The sequence below is a fragment of the Parasteatoda tepidariorum genome, chromosome 6, assembly GCF_982258835.1.
Source record: "Parasteatoda tepidariorum strain Cologne lab strain chromosome 6, Ptep-v5.0, whole genome shotgun sequence".
NCBI classification, from domain to species: domain Eukaryota; kingdom Metazoa; phylum Arthropoda; class Arachnida; order Araneae; family Theridiidae; genus Parasteatoda; species Parasteatoda tepidariorum.
This window is the reverse complement of record NC_141760.1, coordinates 3,170,185-3,190,241: the sequence shown is the minus strand read 5'-3', so window position 1 is coordinate 3,190,241 and position 20,057 is coordinate 3,170,185. Positions and strand designations below refer to the sequence as shown.

At 30.1% G+C, this 20,057-nt stretch overlaps 1 protein-coding gene across 2 annotated transcripts in view; it reads left to right on the top strand.

Annotated features, from left to right (window-relative positions):
* LOC107437251 (P protein) overlaps positions 1-20,057 on the top strand; it is a 79,068-nt gene that overhangs the window by 42,506 nt on the left and 16,505 nt on the right. For both annotated transcript variants that reach the window (XM_016049183.5, XM_087165311.1), the window contains exons 11-14: positions 5,902-6,037; positions 12,529-12,682; positions 16,704-16,752; positions 16,838-16,943. In XM_016049183.5, the coding sequence (XP_015904669.3) occupies positions 5,902-6,037; positions 12,529-12,682; positions 16,704-16,752; positions 16,838-16,943 (445 nt within the window). The remainder of the gene's footprint in view (positions 1-5,901; positions 6,038-12,528; positions 12,683-16,703; positions 16,753-16,837; positions 16,944-20,057) is intronic.

Here is a 20,057-nt window from a genome sequence, read left to right as displayed (position 1 = left end):
TCCAGTAAAGGTTTTAGTGCCACTTTCAAAATGGAAAAAAGTTTGTTTTGATAGCATTTTTCAGTCGTAATTGATAGCATTTTTCGATTACAGTAATCATGATTTGAAATCATGATTACAACACATCACCATTTTGATTACAGCTGTAATCGGGGTTATAACAATCGATTGCAGTAAGTAAATTCTTGTAATCGTGATAGAAATTGTCAATTACAGTTATGAATTATTTTTGATCACTTATTTACGTATTTCCAGATATCTCGAGAACTTTTTAAGTGAATTGAAAATTTTTGCACACAATTGCAGAATTCGTTTATCCAAAGATAATTCCTTGAGAAAAAATATTTTTATTATTTTATTTAATACAAGTCGAAAATTTTTTTAATTGTAAGGCATACAATTTTCTACATCATTATAAAGAATCTCCTTTTACGTGGCGAAATACAAAATTTAAGCAAAGTAGATTGAAATTCTTACAAGTAAAAATGTAGAAAATTTCATACTTTACAATTTAAAACTTACTCGTAGAGGTATATACATATTTACAAGGAGTAAAAAAAAAAAGAAAACCCTACCACCCAGAGTAAATTTTAATCTAATGATCAGATCTTCACGTTTTAGGAATCATTCGTAATGGTTATGTACTGTTACACTTAAAACTTTGATTATGCTGTGATCAATAAATTAACTTTGGTAACCAGGTTCAACAAAAAAAATCAACCATCAAATTACTTGAAACATTTAACATTTGTAGCCAAATTTATTAAAACTCAAATCTTCAAACGAAAACACACTCAAAACATTTCCAAATGTCATCACGTAAATAACACATGTATTTCCAAATTATACACTACTTCAAATATAAAATTTATCAACACAAAATTATATTTTCAATAAAAATGCAATTAAAAACCTATGGCTCAATATTCTATTACTCCAAATCCAGAATAAACAATAAGAATAAAATACACACTTATCTTAAACTCTACTAAAATCAATTAAAAATAACGGACACAATATTCTTTGAATTCTGTAAACACGATTAAAAATAAAAGGCTTATCTTAAAATATAGTAGAAGCAATTAAAAGTCAGGGTAAATTATTCTTTTAAAACTGTACTAAAATCGAACTTAGAGTTTATAAATTCAAATCAAAATACGGACCAAATCCCTGGAACGCCCACCGATATTGCAGCCAGACTCGTGGATCAGGTAAAACTTTTAGTTTCTGATAGAGAGCACTCCAACCCTTCAAACTTCTTTAGGCTTCCTTCTAGTAAGGCAGTTTGCACAAGTGGGACAACAGACTTTCAGCATTGGTACGCTTTGGATAGGTCAACAGACTCGAGCATAGCGGCACTCAGCTCATCACTTTCAGTCATCAACTTGGAGGCTTCGGCTAAACTTTTCTCAATACTCCCGCTAATCCACCCAGGGGCTCCGACCTAGTCCATTCATTCAGCGGCTCTGGCTCTCTCAGCGGTTCCGTCTTAGACCATCTTCCTCAGCGACTCCGGCTTTAATTCATCATTCTCTCAGCAGTACCGTCTTAGTCCATCCTTCCAACGCTCCATTCTCCCTCAGTGCTGGAAATGTTCTGTATCTCAGTATTCGGCGCGAAGTGCCGCTAACTGATTCATCTAAACCGAAAAGTCCTAAGTTGATTAGACATAAATTTCATGAAGAAATAAATATATGTAAGAGTACACCACAGCCTAAAGCTGTGGAAGTCATATGAGAAGATGTCTTGCAGGCAGTGGAACACTAGTTCTGGGAGGAGGGAGCGAAGCAGCTTAACAAGCTTTTCATCCTTTAGTAGTTCTCGGAAGAGTCTAAGAAATCTGGATGCAGAGTCTGTGGCATTCTTGGGTTTCCTTTCTTTAGGGAGCTTCCTGGGTCTTGCACCGCAGCCCGAAAAACAGGCTGGGTGCTCACCATTACCGTTGACGCAGGTCGCTGGCTCTGTGAGTGGTTTCGTACATTCGTATGAGAAGTGGTCTTTGGCGCATTTCATGCAGGCGGGAACTGTGGCAGTACAACTGCGCTAAGTGCGTCCAAATTTCTGGCATTTGTAGCATTGAACTTGAAATCTGCCGCCTCTGAAACGTTCGATCTGAACTGGTCTCTGTAGGATAGATCTAACGTTGTAGATATTTCGGCTATTGTTTGAATCCCATTGGATGATGAGGAATACTGGGAGGGGCCTAAGCTCCCGCCCACTTCTTCTCTTGAGCTGCACTATCTTTTCCGGGAGAAGTCCGAATTCTTTGAGATATTTCTCTAGTTCGAGAATATATGTATCAATTTTCAAACCTCGGATGAGGGTTTTCAGTTTTTTGTTTGGAGAAGTGTCCATATTTGAATTGGTAGTAGTGATGGGGTCTACCGGATCGGCAATCTCCACACTCTCTGTCTAGGGTGGGCTCGCCTTCTGTAGCTAAGTCGTGGAGAGTCGCCTGGTTGACACTCGTTTTCAACTTTTTCCTCTTTTTCTTATTCCTTTTCTCAGGGAGAACAGGAATTTCTGAAGTATCCATATCAGTCGGTAGATTGGTTGGGACAGACACTGTGACTTTGGTTGTGTCCTCTTCCTCAGTCGTTTGAGCTTTGGATTCTGGAATGGTAACTGGAACTTCGTTTATAAGATCATTTTCCTTCTTCATCTTTTGTTGTAGAACATCTATGTAGTTTACAGCATCTGATCCTTTTAGGAAGTAACCATATTGGGGACATACACGATAGTCTAGTCTATTTAGGAGGCTAAAGTAAAGTCTTCTCACTTTTATCAGTTCTTCCAATGGAAAATGAGAGAAGAAATCTCTTTCTTCATATCTGTCCATGTTCTTACTCGGAAGAAGAAATTGCGGGGGAATCCCACAATTCTCAAGTAAGTCATCTGACGATGTTTGATCTACACTAGTTGGAAGCTGATGACGGCCGGAAGGGAGCACCTTACCGCCGCGGGCTGTTCCATGGTACGGCATAACTGAGCAGAGATAACACGTCTTGACTCGAGCAAGGCTTGAGCGAATCTCTGGTCTCATTCTCCCTCAGTCACTCTTCACAACCTTTTTATTCTCTTCTCAGCAAGGCGAAAGAATCTTAGGCTGACCTGTTTTCCCCCCACGAGCCGAGACGCAACCAGTCGACGTCAGAAAGAAAAAGTTCCATTATAAAAACAGTCTCAATTAAATATTACATTATAAAAGTGATAAGACAATACTAATTAAATATAAATAAACTTAAATACACATAATTCAGTCCATAAATCCCAGTTTAAAATTATATTTAAAATTTCCAATACATAATACTATTGTGATTGAATTTCAAATTTATAATGGTGGCGCCACCTGAAGGCAAATCGTGTTATACACCATAAACACTCACAAGAATTCGAAAATAAGCAGAGCTAACCAGTATCTATTGATGAAATAAGCGAACTATTTCAGCTGAAAAAGTAAAACATCTTTAAGAATACTTGACAAAAAAAAAATACAATAAATTTCTAATTATTACAGTTAAAAGGGGTGACCTCAAGCTACTAATTAATTAGTGCACACGATATTTTAAGTTACGAAATCAGACACAAAAACATGCTTTCTCTGAATTAAGATACTTCTTTCCTGACATACATACTTCTGATTTGGATTTCTGACAACCCCCCCCCCCAAATATAAGGGATAGCCGCAATCTGCGAAATAGGGTCCCAATAGTTTGATCAGGCGACTGGTCCAAGGTTTGAACCCCTTAATGTCAATTTTATTTCTTGTGCATTTCCCCATATCTCGACAAATTGTTTTGTGAATAAAAGCATTTTTGCTCACGATTATAAAATTCATTTACCCAAAGACAATTCTAAGCAAAAAAAAAAAAATTTTTAGTAAATATTTATTATTTTTTAATATTTTATTAAATAATAGACGAAAAAATTTTGAATTTTAAGGTATATATATTTTAAGGTATACACCATTTCACATGGCAAAATAAAAAATTTGAGCTAAATCGGTTGAGTAATGTAATCGTTCCTGAGAAATCAAATTTAAAAAAATCGTATACCTAACCAATTCTATCAAACCAACTATTTAACCAATTTTGCTCAAATTTTGTATTTTGCCTTGCTAAATTACATACTCTAAAATGATGTATAGAAATGTATACCTTATAATTTAAAATTTTTCGACTGTTATTTAATAAAATAATAAAAAATAATAAATATCTACTAAATTTGTTTTCCTTCGTGGAATTCTCTTTGGATAAAAGAATTTTATAATTGTTTTTCAAAATCTTTTCAATTCCCTTAAAAAGTTCTCGAGATATGGGAAAATACACAAAAAATACGACTAACATTAAAAGGTTCAAACTTTGGATCGCTCTCCTGAACAAACAACGGGGACCATATATCGTACATTGCGGCTACTCTCTATATTTTGGGGGTCAGAAATCTGAATGCGTTGGGAAAAAGGTATGCTTTTTCAGAGCTTGGCGAACAAAGAGCACACAGGATCCTTTGGCCTAGATGAAGAGAAAGTGCGTTTTTGTGTCTGATTTAGTATTTAAAAATATCGTCCGCATTAGTTTATTAGCATATTTTAGGTCACCCCTTCGAACCATTAAGAATGAGTCCAAGAGCGTGAGATCACTAGATCAAAAGTTATTCAGGATGTTCCGTTATTTTTTGGCTTACTGTACATATATTTTAGTTTCTAAGTACGTACATATGTTGTTTATAAATAAGTACAAAATGTATTATTATACTATCTGTACTGAATAATATAATAATATATACGGTATTCAATCGTCTTTACTTGTAATCGTATATTTGGATTCCTAGTAATCATAATTTCATGTCCTCAAGATAACATGCGATCATGATTACATGTAATCAGGTATTTGGATTACTTGTAATCACGGTTGCATGTAATTTTTTACTCTACTTTATAACTGTAATCACCATTACAGCTGTATTTAAAGTTCGTAATCATGATTACTTGTAGTTGATTACTTTAATCGAAAAATTTATTAGTTTTTTGCCCGTATCTGATCCAATCAGAAATCATGATTTCCTCTGATGGTATTTTTTTGTATCTCGATTACTAGTAATTGATTACATAGCAGTAATTATCTGCAATTAATTACAGTTGTCATTTGTGATCGAATACTGTAAACGGTGCTCTAATCAGGATTCTACCCTTACACGCGAAAATAATTTAATAAAATATTTAGCTCTATATAGTGCTTGTATGTACAACTGATTCAATTAAAAATACTATATTCATTATCAGATTAAACTTTTTCTTTTATATTCCATTGGTGATTTTTTTTCAATCTGGACACAGCTCGAAATGATTGCTTACGAAAGTGGACAGAATTTGTAAGGGTGTTCACGAAAATAATGAAAAAATTTCGACTTTTCGTTTTCAACCCAAATTTAACAACTAAATCAGGAATTACATGCTTTCTTTTCCTTACTTATTTTTAAACACGAAGCATGATCATTAGGGAGCAAAATCCCTAACTTTGGGGCATGGAATATTACAGATTTAACTTTTCAAGCTTTATCTTCATACCTCTAAACGGTAAAGTAAGTTTTAAAAGTCTAAATTCCTGCAGCTACCACTAATCAATTACCACTATTATAAATTTATTTCACTCGTGACAACCTTTTAAAAAAACGGTTGATTTTTAAAGTCTTTTTATAAAAAAAGACTAAAAAAAGTATTTTATGCAAATAGACGATACCGTATTACGAACTTATTTCGATTCATTAGTTTATTCTTAAAATAAGAAACAACACTCATAAATGAAGTTTAAAAAACAATCAAATTCTATGCCCGTTTTGTCCGTAAACAAACATTTCGAGTAGCTGTGTCTAGATTAAAAAAAAAACTTTTTTAAAACTTAGGGTATTAATTTTACGGCATTCACTCTTCACATGGCTCCGGCTGTGATCATCTGCATTGGAGCCACCTACATTCTCATGAGGATAATGTACAGAAATACTGCAGGTCTGAAATTTAGAGAACCCCAAGATGTTGTTGGTACGTTGTCTCTTTTTAAACTGTATTTTACAATGCCTCTTTCATACTCAATTGCTTTTGAAGTAGAAACATTTCCTTTGTGTTGACTTATACTATAAGATGTACGAAAATTCGCTGTTTGGAAGAAATTTAATCTGTAGGAAGACAAAGTTAGATATCGAAAATATGAACGAGAAATTTTATTTTTAAAAATGCCCCAAAATGGCAGCCAAATTGCATAGTCAGCAAAATAAAGACTGCTGGTAATAGAAAAGTTCGATTTGTTGCGTTCTTTTGGATACAAGATATTTTTCTTACGAAATTTTAAAATTCGTTACAAATATCGACAAAAGATAGGTTAAAAGAACTATATAAAAAACCTAAACAACAAGATTTTCTGCCACGTGTCAGATTATTTCTACTAAAACATTTTTACGGTCGTCGAGAAACTTTGTTATCAAACTTCAGCATGATGATGTTTTAAATCTTTTAATATTAAATATTCATATTCATATACATACATATATAGATACATTCAGTATGTATATATATATATATATATATATATATATATATATATATATATATATATATATATATATATAATAACAAACAACAGTTTATATATATATATATGAAATAAAGAAGAAAAAAAAGGATGAAATTTTATTTAAAAAAACCGGAAAAAAAAGATATAATCTTTTCTTCAGCCCACATGATTATATCCGCAAAACAGAGTGCAATTTTTTTACTTATTATTTCCTCCCCCCTTTTTTTTCTTCTTCATATGTCTATTATTTTTCTTTGTTTTATTCTTCATTTTGAACTTATCTAATGAGTTCTGTTTACTTGCAGCTTAAGCGCAATAAATGAAACTTATTGTTTTTAACTTTCTTCGTGTTTTCTTGTATTTATTTATATATATATATATATATATATATATACATATATATATATACATATATATATATATATATATATTTATATATATATGTATATATATATGTATATATATATATATATATATATATATATATATATATATATATATATATATATATATATATATATATATATATATATATATGTATATATATATATATATATATATATATATATTTCGATTTATGTCCGTTCGGTTTCCTATTAGGGTTTCGCTATCAGTGTTTCAATAAAAAATTCCTCCTACTTCTACATACAAAAACGAAACTGATTTGATCGTCGACTATAGGCTAGGATTAGTATATAGTAGATATAATCATTCCCATATTACCCATTTTTAGGGTCATATTTCATTATGCGTATTTTTAGGGTATTCAAAATGTATACAAAGTAACTTGAAGGGTATTCGCGATCGCAACGAACTATAGGGGGCGTTAATGTATGATACGAAATCCTGCGATTTTCATAAGAACAGTCATTCAGTTGCTCTGGAAATGTGTTCGTGATCGCAACGAACTATAGGGGGCGTTAATGTATGATACGAAATCCTGCGATTTTCATAAGAACAGTCATTCAGTTGCTCTGGAAATGTCTTCAGTCTAGCATAGTAGCGTTCCTTCTTTATTGTGGCTTATTAAATTTAAAAAAGAAAAATGTTTGATATTCTTTCTTATGCAAGCGAAAACAAAATGGTATGTCTTTTTTTTAGAGTAAGAACATACAAAACACATCGGAATAATATTTGTAAATAATCAGAAAAAAAATATGTATTTTCTTATTAGAGTTAAGACCAAATGCCTGCGAAATAGTTTTACTAAATTTAATGATATGGCATGAAAGGCCCTATTTAAACTTCAGATTCCACAGTTTTAAGAATCATATTACTTCAAACATTAAAATATGCAAAAAGTATACATAAGCTCATAATTTTATATCTTTTAATTTTGCAAAAAAAGTTTTTAACAACAATTTTGATCAAAAAATTTTAAGTTTCAATAATAATCATTATTTATAAACTAAAAAAGGTAAAATAAAGAATGCTTACGAAACCAAGAAAAAACGATTCTAAAAATTTCTCAGATAAAAATAAAAAAATTTCATGTTTCTTCTTTTTATCTTTTTTATTCATAATCGGACGTAGAAAACTATTCCATATAAAATTACCATCAAATAAGAAAAAAAAGTGCTTACAAGTAAAATTTTTTATTATAAAAATCATAACACTTACCTGCTTTATAAATTCGGAGAATTCCAAAATGATCTCATGTGAAAACTTTATTCTCAAATAGTATATACATAGATTATCCCTTCAATACTTTAAGATGACATACCACACAATAAAATTTTATAATTACAAGATCTCGACATGAATTTCAATCTGTAACTTAAAAAGAGAATAGCTGAAATCTAGTTGAAATTTATCATTCAAAATTAAAAAAATACTTTCCAAGAAAACGATAAAAATTTATTAATTATCAACATAAATGATATTATTTCAAGTAATTCGGATGATTCTTTATTGCTGTTTTCCAAATGATATAGATTAAGAAATATATACTATTCTAAAACTATTAAAGTTCTGCCTGTTCTGAAATGATATTTATCAATTGTTATAAAGTAAGAAATGTTGACTTCTTAATAATTTGTAATGAATTGAAGACAAAAAAAAAAAAAAAAAGATTTTACCGTAATACACACATCTGTAACAATATGGAAGCTATCGGTTGCAAGTTTGTTGATAATAGAAAGGTAAAAATTATTGAGAAATTTCTTCAAATGTTGGGCGCGTTCTGTTTTTGAAAGATTTACCAATGTACTGGGACGTTTTTTCATGTTCTTCTGCTTTTTCCTTAGGGAAATTTTGCTTCTTATTTTCGACTAAGAAAATGGCGTCCGATTTTGCCAATGATTATTATAGAACTAAATGCCTGATATTTTCAGGCTCCCGCTAGAGGGCGTACTCAAGCGTTGCGATCGCGAATTGCAAAAATATTAAGCTTAAATAAGAAGGTAGAGAGAGGTGACATAGCTGAAATTTAAGCAAAATAATATGAATGTCTCATAAAGAGGGATATTTCTATTTAGTCAAAGAAAATGATTTAAGCCAAAAGCTGTAATTTTTATAACAATTATTACTTTAAATTTCATAACACTTTAAATTTATTTAAAAAAATATTTTTTCTCAAAATAATACTAGCTATTTTTTCAATTTTAGATTTTAATATTAAAAATGACTGCAATATATAAAAATTGCCAAAAAGTTCGACGCATCAGATTGAAGATCTCAAAACATAAAGGAAAAAAAAAATTAACAAAAAATTGACTTCAAACTCTATCTTATCCATTGAGCATTCGCGATCGCAACTCTCGAGTACGTCCTCTAGTGGGAGCCTGTAAATATCAGACATTAATTTATCCCGTTTTCATTCAGTTCCATCAGAATCACTGGCAGAGTCGGTCGCCATTTTCTTTGCACGAAATAAGAAGCAAAATACCCCTAAGGAAGAAGCCGAAAAACTTGAAAAAACTCTCCAGAACATTGTTAAATCTCTTAGAAACAGAACACGCCAAACGTTTGAAGAAAATTCCTCAATAATTTTCAACTTCTATTATCAACAAACTTGCAACTGATAACTTCCGATTTCGCTATCGCATACTGTTACAGATGTGTGTTTTAAGGTAAAATGCATTTCTTCTGTCTTCAATTCATTACAAATTAAACTGAAGTCAACATTGCTTTCGTCATTCCAATAAATAAATGTGAATTCAGAACGTCAAGAACAGCAATTGTTACAGAATATTCTTCTTTGTTATAGAACGGTATATATTTTTGGATCTATATAATTCGGAAAACAACAATAAAGAATCATCCAAATTACTTGAAATAGTGTCATTTGTGCTGATGATTAATAAATTTTTATCGTTTTCTTGGTAAGTATTTTTTAGTTTTGAAAGAATAGATAACTTCATCTAGAATTCAGCTGTTCTGTTTTTAAGCTACATATTCAAATTCATATCGTGATCTTACAATTATAAAATTTTGATGTGTGGTATGTTATCTAAAAGTAATAAAGGGATAATCTATGTACATATTATTTGAAAATAAAACTTTCAAACGAAGAACATTTCATTTGGAATTCTGCGGATTTATAAAGAAGGTAAGTGTCATGATTTTAATAATAAAAAATTAGCTTGTAAATTTTTTTTTTCTTATTTGATAATAGTTCTCTACAGAATGCTTTTTTACGTCTGATTAAGAACTATAAGAATGAAAAGAGAAACCATATGGAAGTCTTTTATTTCAATATGAGGAATTTTCAAAATCGTTTTTTTTTATCCTAAGAATTCTTTATTTTACTTTTTTTAGTTTATAATTTTTTGATAAAAATTGTTGTTAAAATAATTGTTTTGAAAAATTAAATGGTATAAAATTATGTGCTAATGTATACTTCTTGCATATTCTAATGTTTGAAGTAATATGATTCGGTACTTACGTAAAAACGCCACCGCAACTACAGATTTGGCGGTTTTTAAGTGCCACCAATCTACACCAAAATTTTTGCAACAAATCATAAAATAAAACACTTTATTTAAAATCAAAGTAGTTTATCGGATTTCGGTGGACAATGGCCAAAATATTTCGCTCCTCAAAAAATAAAATTGCATCTTGTTCAATTTTTGGCAAATCCCAAAGACGCATTTTCATAGCACTAAAAAATGGTAACAAAAATCGAAGAACAAATCATTTTGGAATTCTTCTGATTTATAAAGCAGGTAAGTGTTAATTTTTATAAAATAAAAAATTTTACTTTTAAGTAATTTCTTTCTTATTTGATTTAAATGATAGTTTTCTATAGAATGGTTTTCTGCGCCCGATTATGAGTCAAAAAAGAAAAAACATGAAAGTTGTTTATTTTTATGTAAGGAATTTTTAGAATTGGGTTTTTCATTTTTGCTTTGTATCGTAAGCATTCTTTATTTTACTTTTTTTAGTTTCTAAATAATGATTTTTATTGAAACTTGAAGTTTTTTAATAAAAATTGTTGTCAAAAAAACCTTTTTTACTAAATTAAATTTCATAAAATTATGAGGCTTATGTATACTTTTTGTTCATTTTAATTTTTGAACTAATATGATTCTTAAAACTATGGAATGTAAAGTTTAAATAGGCCTTTCATGTTATATCGATAATTTTAGTAAAACTATTTTTCGGGCATTAGGTTTTAACTCTTATAAGAATATATATATTTTTTTCTGTTTATGTGCAAATATTTTTCCGATGTGTTTTGGATGTCCCTTCTCTAAAAAAGGAGATACCATTTTGTTTTCGTTTGCATAAGAAAGGATATTAAACTTATTTCTTTTTTAAATTTAATTAGCCACGATAAAAAAAAGGAACGTTGCAATGCTACACGCTACATTAAATACGTCTCTAGAGTAAATGAATGACTGTTCATATAGAAATCGCAGGTATTAGTCTCATACAACAACGACCTTTATAGTTCGTTGCGATCGCGAATAGAGCAGAGGGAACCTTCAAAATTTTAAGCAGAAAACCCTGTTTTTATATAGCAGAGAGTTCACCAAGGAAAAAAAAATTACTTTTCACTTTGCTCTACAAGTTTTTTTTTTTGCATTTCTGTTAACTTAGTACTATAATCGACAAATAAAAACAAGCTGCTCAAAATCGAGATATAAGAAAACCTTGAGTCACATTGAAAAAATATAAGACTTTTGTTATTTGAGGGTAAAAAACTTATTTTTTTATAACCACCCTACAATCAAGACTCATCATTTTCATATCGCAATAATTGCACCATCTGTTAACACAAATACAAAAACTTTTGAAAAACATCTGGAGTGTTTTTTATTCTTCCGAGAATTAAAATCTACAATAAAAAAAATGGGAGTTCCTGTTTAAGATTCTGAAGTTACCCAATGGTCTCCCCCGGGTGTTTAATTTTTGAGAGGGATGAAATTATATTACACAGTTACGATAAATCTCTGAATTTAATATTTTTTTAAAAAATGAGAAATTTTTTTACACGTTTAATATCGGCAAAATGATTATTTTTTGAAAAGTTTTTGGCTTGTTTTCAACTTAGTTTAACTTAAATCAACGATGATTCATTTTTTTTAAAAACTTCTTTGAAATATTGTTGGAAACTTTTTGAGATTTCTAACAATTAAGCGGAGGGGCACGTACCCACGCTTCAACGATGCACATGAGTTGCTCTCTCCCAATGGTTGAAGTGAAATATCATTCAGTGTATTTTGTGAAAAACGATTCTGTCACGTAGTTTAAGATCCGATGCCCATTTCTTGAAGTACTTTATCTCCTCCGTACGTTTAAGACACCCTGTGCATTGGTAGGGTAGAAAAAAGTCTATAAAAATTTTCTCTTTGTGCTTATCATTAGTTAGTGAAAAGGTCTTAGGAATGAAAGATTTTGAAGCACCTTTCCTATTTGTGTGCAATTACATCATAAGTTTTCATTGATATTATTCTCTGGAAGTTAAAATTTATTTGCATAATACGTAAAAGGGAATTTAATAGTTCTTTTCCAACAGATATGAAGCATGAGTTGACTCTGTGGAAGAAAGCGGCCAAATTGCATTCTGGTTACTCAAAAGACGAAGACGCTATCAGAGCCCTTCTGAAGCGAAAAATGTGTGTCATCGAATCAAAGCTCGAGATGAAAACATTAAAATTTAATGATCCGAAGTATGAAGAGTTCATTACTTTTGCCATCATTTGTTTATTTTTGAGTATTATTAAAATATCTAACATCCACTGTCTTAACAAAATATAAGATGTAATAGCTATGTTATTTTTTTGTTGTATTAAAACACATAAAATTAAATTTTTTTCAAAATTTTCGTGTGGATCGGCTGCTTTTCAAAATTAATAAGCAATATAAAGCTTTTTTCTAAAAATATTATAATATTTTTCTATTATTTCAATTGTTATCCATAGAACTAAATGTCAAACAGTTTTGCAATGCTAATGTTAAGTTGATTGCGATGTTTTAGTATTTTTTTCTGTATTTTTTAACTTTAATGATTGACTATCAAATAGATTTTAATTTAAAAAAAGTAATTCTCTAAATAAGTAATGGAACTTCCTTTTTCCTTAAGAGTCGAAGCAAGTTTTAAATCTAACCAACCATCAAAACAGTAACTGATTCATATCAAAAATTTTATAACTACAATTTTTTTTTTTTTTTTTTAGAAATAAAATAGAATCGAAAGTAATTTGATTTAAATTAGTGTGGCATCATAAAATTATGTCACAAAAAAATTTCTTCAAAAGATAAAATAATAAGATTTAACTTTTAAACTAGCCATTTTCGATCAAAATTTAATTTCTAGTGTCACCCCTTTTCTGCAAATATACATTTCTCCATCTTTTTGGCGGATATTTGAATATATAATCTGAAACAGAACCACGTGGTGTAAGGGGACCAATCGTTACGTGACTGAATTACAGTTTGACTTGGAGTTGTCTTACTTCCGATTTACACGAGGCCTGGCAACAGATGAGTGGCGTCACAACAGGTATAGCTTGTCTATAGTAAGAACTCCCCACAAAGTTTAAGGCCGCCATCAAAACAAGAATCGCGCATTTTAGAGAGGGGAGCTTCGGGGATATGAAGTTTACCAGATTGGCTGACTCAGCTGTCAGCAGTTGACTTATTTAATCTGATTTGAGAACATTTTTAAGATTTGCATGGATTTAAAATGATGCATTTTATGCAATCGGTTGCGCAAGCACACAAAAAGAGAAAACATTGAACACATTCTGATATTAAGGGTATTGTAGAGTTTTTTTTATATGTTATTTTATATGTATTTTAATTTCACGCTAGTTTCTCTCTATTTACTATGAATATTCATTGATTTTCAGATGCTTTAATTTTAGAATTTACCATTTTTAAAAAGCAGTTTTTTTTTATTACTTGAATTTTCTGGTAAAAGTGAGAAGTTAAAACTTATTAAATTTAATTTTAAAAGATGATAAAAATTTTGTTCAAGATAGAAATAGTTAATGTTATTTATGCAGGAGAAAATTTCAATGATTTAACCGATCCATTAGAATTTTTTATAACTCTTTGTTTATGTAGTTGATGTGTATTCTCATGTGCAGATAATTTAATCGATAATATTTTGTATTAATAACTTATTTAGCTAATATATACGATAACAACTACATTTTCTCTACTTTTTTCTTTCCTTTAAAGAATTCATTTTTTTTGGGGGGGGGGGGTCGAGTTTTTATTTTATTTATAGTTTTTTTAATCATAAATATGTAAATAAATAAGTATATAAATAATAAATAAATAATAAATAAAATAAATAGGTAATAAATTGCATCGTGTTTTATTTTCCCATTTATTTTTTTTCTATAGCGAAAAACAAGTTACCACAACAAGGATGAAATCTAAAACTATCAAAAAAAATTTTTTTATCCACACCCATCAAACCAGCTGAAGCTATCAAAGCTTTTTTTAGTTACATTTTCATTACTATTTCTATTTGCAAATTTATTTTTACTGTTTCTGTGTTCCTTAAAAATCGTTTTACAATGTATAGGAACTTTACAGATGAGTTATGCATTAATAAAATGCGTACATCGAACTATTCGAGCTGCTTTTAAACAATATTAAGAAATTTCATCTCCCATTTATCGACCGTTATTAATAAGAACAATAATTTCAGCATGTTAAATAATAACGATGGAATAATATTTTTAATATTTAGACGTACAATCGCAATGAAAATCAGAAATGATATTGAAAAAACTCCCATATGTTTTTGAAATAAATTTCTCGAAATGGAGACTCTCGAAAAAGTGAAAGGATAAAAAAAAAAAAAAAAAAAGGAATCGAAAGCTCTAAACAATGTTTCTGATCATTTTTCTTCACTCTAACACAATGAACAGCAGAAAAAGATTCTCTCGCTCACCCGAGCCAAGACTTGTCTTAAACACTCCTACTTGAAGCTGTTATACCCCCACGGATTCCAACACGGATACACCGCCAAGGATTCCGACGAATACCTAGGGGAGTTCTTTACATAGACAAACTAATGCGAAATCCTAATTTTTCACCTACGATTCTCCTAACCTGCTTTCAGGCAAAAAGCATTGTCAAGCGAAGATAACTTTGGGTGGAATACACGTGCATGGTGACTGGTTCTTTGCGTCACGTGGTTAATTTTAGCCTATCCTTGCAAAATAGGGTTCTTAATCTACGGAATAGTGTAAATTTGACGAGAGAATAGTTAAATTGATCTTCGTAGGAGTCGCAAGATTGTTTCCATTTACGCGTAGAATGAGATGTTAGCCCAACAGTGCTTGCCTGAAAGCAGGCTAAGAGAATCGGAGGTGAAAAATTAGGTTCTTTTTGTTATGTCACATGGTTACTGTTAGGGCTTTTGTAAACGGATGTAACAGACACTTTCCAGCAATTATAAGAGCATCATATTACACTGTAAAGACTTCATAAGATGACAAAGAATCCTCAGTCTGACTCCATCCGTCGTTTTTAAATAAGGCCACATGTTAGACTAGAAAGTTTTTATCGAATGATATTTCGTCATTGTAGTTTTATGGTTTGCAACTACTTTGTCTTCAAATCGCTCACTATTGGTGTTTCCGTGAGTGTCAGGCAATGCATCGAGATCGAAGTTGCCCAAAATAAAAAATCATGTGAGGATGGGACAACATCTGTGTCTACCCGTCATTAGATAAGTCTGTTTCTCAAGAGGCCGAACTGAACTGTTGGAGGGATGGAGACGGGGAGAAGAAATTTTTTTTAATTTTCACAAACACACTGTATGATTCATTCTCTCTGCAGTCTTATTGTTCGAAACAACACGAAGCCGTCATCCAATCACCTATTACGGTATTTACGGTACTTTTTCTCTGATAAAATTATAACGTGACAATTCCGCATTCTAGATTTTTTCGAAATATAGTTTAGTATCATACATAAGGTTGATTTTAGATACATGCCTTTGTTTTATGTTATATGCTAAAAAGTACTTTTTAGCCTTCATTAAAACCAGTTTTCATTAGTTGAAACTGTAATAATAATACTAACAATAGCGTAATTTTAAATCTCTGACTCAAAGCTACAAATCGCAAATGCTTGTCATTTTTGAAATAAAATTCTCTAGATGTACAGAAATTCTAAAACTTATGAAATAGTGAGTTTGAATTATGGCATGTTGAATGGGTATAAACTTGCAGGGAAAGAAATATTACTGATTGAAACTAGATATAATAAATGAAACAATTATGTTGCTATTTTTTCCATGCTTTCAATAATATATATATATATATATACATATATATATTAAAGATCAGTTGGGTTGCTCTCACCATACAACCTTCATCCTTTATTACAAGCTAATACAAGTGTGTTGAGAATAATAATTGAGAGATTTTGCAAAGCATTTAACGGCAACGCTATTTGAGCTTGACAGTACATGAGCAAAAACTTCATATCTCAGTGTCTCTAAGGTATAGAAAATAAGGTGAGTGTTACGATGAATGAAAGAGAAACTCAATGTAAAATCTCTCTATTCACTAATTGCAGATACTTTTTCTCAATTACTTGTGGAAGTTTGTAGAAATGAAAAGCATAATCACTAAGAAATATTTATTGAATTATAAATTGCATTTTTTTCCACAAAATAATGCCGTTTTGAGTAACTCACTTTTTTCTTTCCATTTCGAACAGAATATCGGAGGCAGATTATAGAGCGAGTTTAGTAGAATTAACAAATACGGTAAGTTATGGAGAGGCATCCTTATTTATACTTTCAATTCTGTATAAAAATGAGTTTTTTTTATTCATTTATTATATTTTTCTAGCTGAAGATTAAGGATTCTGTGCTTCTCATAAAATCCCTGATCGTTATTGGGATAGTTATTATCCTTTTCTTCTTGGAAAGTTTTCCACAACTTAATCTAAGTTTAGGTACGATTTAAGTTCTTTTTTTTTAAATGCTGCTTTTTCTGAATTTTCTCTCTATTTTCAGTGTGTAATGATGTCAAGAGAACCTTTTGAAAATGTCCAGCTTTAAATCATACAGCTCTATGATTTTTCCGTAACTGAATTCTTCATAGAATAAGTTCTTCAATTCATTTAGACACAATTAACACTATTTTTTTTAAAAAATACGTGTATAATATTAGCATTTTGAGGTCATAATCTATGTATGTATACATATTTCTCATGTGGCACCCTAAACCTCTATCTATTGGTAACATAATATTTTCTTAGATTGCCTTAAGCAATAATTTAAGCAGTGTTAAAAAATAAATTTTAAGTTAAGTGTTTAGTTTAAAAATTTTTTTATGTAGCGACCCCCCTCTATTTATGACCACTTTTGTGAGGCACGGAATTTTTTCCATAGACTTTGTGTTGTGAAAACCTTTAGGCGACGCCATCAAAACCTCTCTTGACAAAGTAGGTAAAACCTCTGCACCAAATTTGGAAAAGATCTAATAAGGAAACAAGAAAAATATCAAAGCAAAAAATATGAACAAAACAAATAAGTACGTTAAATGTATTCAAAATATTTGCGTGAGGTTCTTATTTGGAGAGCTCTTTTTGACGATCTCTGAAAAAGATCTACAACCTCATGTTGCATTCAGAGTCTAAAGACGATGTTTTTAGTGATGTATTTCTGAAATGAAAAATTAAATAAGAAAAAAAAATATTTTAGAAATATTTTATAGATTTTTATATATATTCAGTCAAACCTCGATATCTCGAACTTGAAGGGAGAGGAGAAAAAACTCGAGATACCGAAAATTCGAATTATTGAAAATCGCATGTTATCGATGGTAGAATAAAGGAAAATGCTCTTTAAATACCTTATTTACTATTCCATATTTATTCTAAAAACACTTTTTGCACTTTCATTTAAAAAAAGATTCAATTGTTGTTTGCTTTAGAGATGTGTAAGGAAATTTGTCTGTAACACTTTCAAAGTGGACTATAGCTTTAAATGTCTCCTGTGACATATTTGGCTGCCTGTCAATAAATCTCCTTACAGTGTCCACTGCAAAAAGTGCTTGTTAGTTAGTAACATTCGCGAGGGGGGGGGGGAGTAAGTCTTCGATTTCCTCGTCCTCTTCTTCTGATAGTTCACAAGAAGCTTTCGTTTGAGCGATGATATCATTGTCATCCCACTGACCACACACTGTTACTGCATCATCTACGTTTACAAAGTCATGAAATTCCATGTCGTCAAGTTTCATGAGTCCGGTCAATCTGTCCCAATCGTTTTCGGTGTAGTTTTCATCAGAATTAACGATATTTATTGTTTGACTACTTTCGTGACCTTTCCAGCCTTCTTGAAGTCATTCATTATCGTAGAGAAAGACACATCATTCCATGCCACTGACGTCTTTATGTACATTTTTTAAAAAAAAGTTTATCATTTTGAGAATTGGTTTTATATTCTTAAATTTTTTTATTCTTTTTGGAATAGTTTTTCATTTTCAGAAGAAAAATCTACACTATTTATGGAGGAAAAAAATTCAAGTTATCGAGGGATTAGAAAAAAAAATTCGTGAAATCAAGTTTTTTTTAACATTGAGTTAAAAAAATAGGAAAGGTTATAGGAAATTTGAAGGGAATTTTTTTTTCTTCGAGATATCGAAAAATTCGTGAAATCGAGGTTCGACTGTATATTGAAAAATTTGAAAAATTTCCCGTTCATGTAAGTTCATTTTAATTCGCTACTCGCTTTATAGATTTCATTTCATGTTTTATTCTGTTTCTTTCTTTATATTTTATTTTCTGTTTTTACGTGATATTTTTACTTATTGTTTTTTATTTTATTTATTGTAATTTTTCTGTAAAATTTTTTGAGTACTCCTCATACTATTGTATTGATATATTTTTGCTTTGGCTGTATTGATGCAATATTAGAAAGCCCATTTTTTTGAGAATATAATCGTGCGAGCTGATGAAAAGATTACATCTTTTATTTTCCGGATTGTTTTAAAAATTTTTGTCCTTTTCTTCGGAATTTTTTTTGTTCGGTTTCTTGTTATTTTTATTATTATTTTTCTTTTTTTCCCCTTGTTTCATTGTTCTGTAATTTTTCCCTTGTTTATATATATATATATATATATATATATATATATATATATATATATATATATATATATATATATATATATATATATATATATATATATATATATATATATATATATATTTAAACAGCACGTAGTGGAGTATTAAGATGAGTTTTCTATCTCATCTCGCGACAGAGACAGAAATAATTTTAATACTTCTGCTGAAATATTTCGAACTCATACTTTTGTGTGATTGCACGTTTGTGTGATTTTGATTTAATGACAGATTTTAAATGAATACTAAAATTCAATTGCTAATTTTTATAATTATTACATAATAACTATTGCTAGAATAATTAAAAATTGAAATCAAAGTACTTCCGCACGGACAACTTCTAGACAGTGAAAAAATTTGGTTAATGTATATTGTTTAAAACCAATTATGCCGTTAGGATTGGAGAAGGGATTGAATAATATTTAAATACAGTTGTGCTGTGCATTTGGTTTTTGTACCATTGAAGTTTATATGTTGTACAAGATAATTTTGAAAGGTGACCAAGCTGGTTAGTATCGGAATAATAATGCTTAAAACTTAGTTTAATAATTTTTAACAGAATTAAGAAAGATTTTGTATAAAGAAAAAGTAAAGATAGCACAAAAAAACAGGACGTAAAAAAAAAAGAAGAAATGTTTTAAGCTACAGCGAATGTTAACAATCCTCTTCATAGTAGACAGAAAAGAGTTGAGTGACTCAGAATGAGACGGAAGTGAGTTACTGCCTGCGAATAATAAAGAGCCTGATTTGTCTAGATTGGAAAGATATGTTAAAAATATTTATAAGTACAATTAAAAAAAATAATTTTTATACATAAAAAGCACTTTGCAAATTCTGAATATTTTTCTTATTGTTTCGTTATTAATCTCATTTCATTCAGCATATAAATTGACATCGAGACAATACCTCACTTGTCTATATAGCAGTATGTAAGTTTCTTCC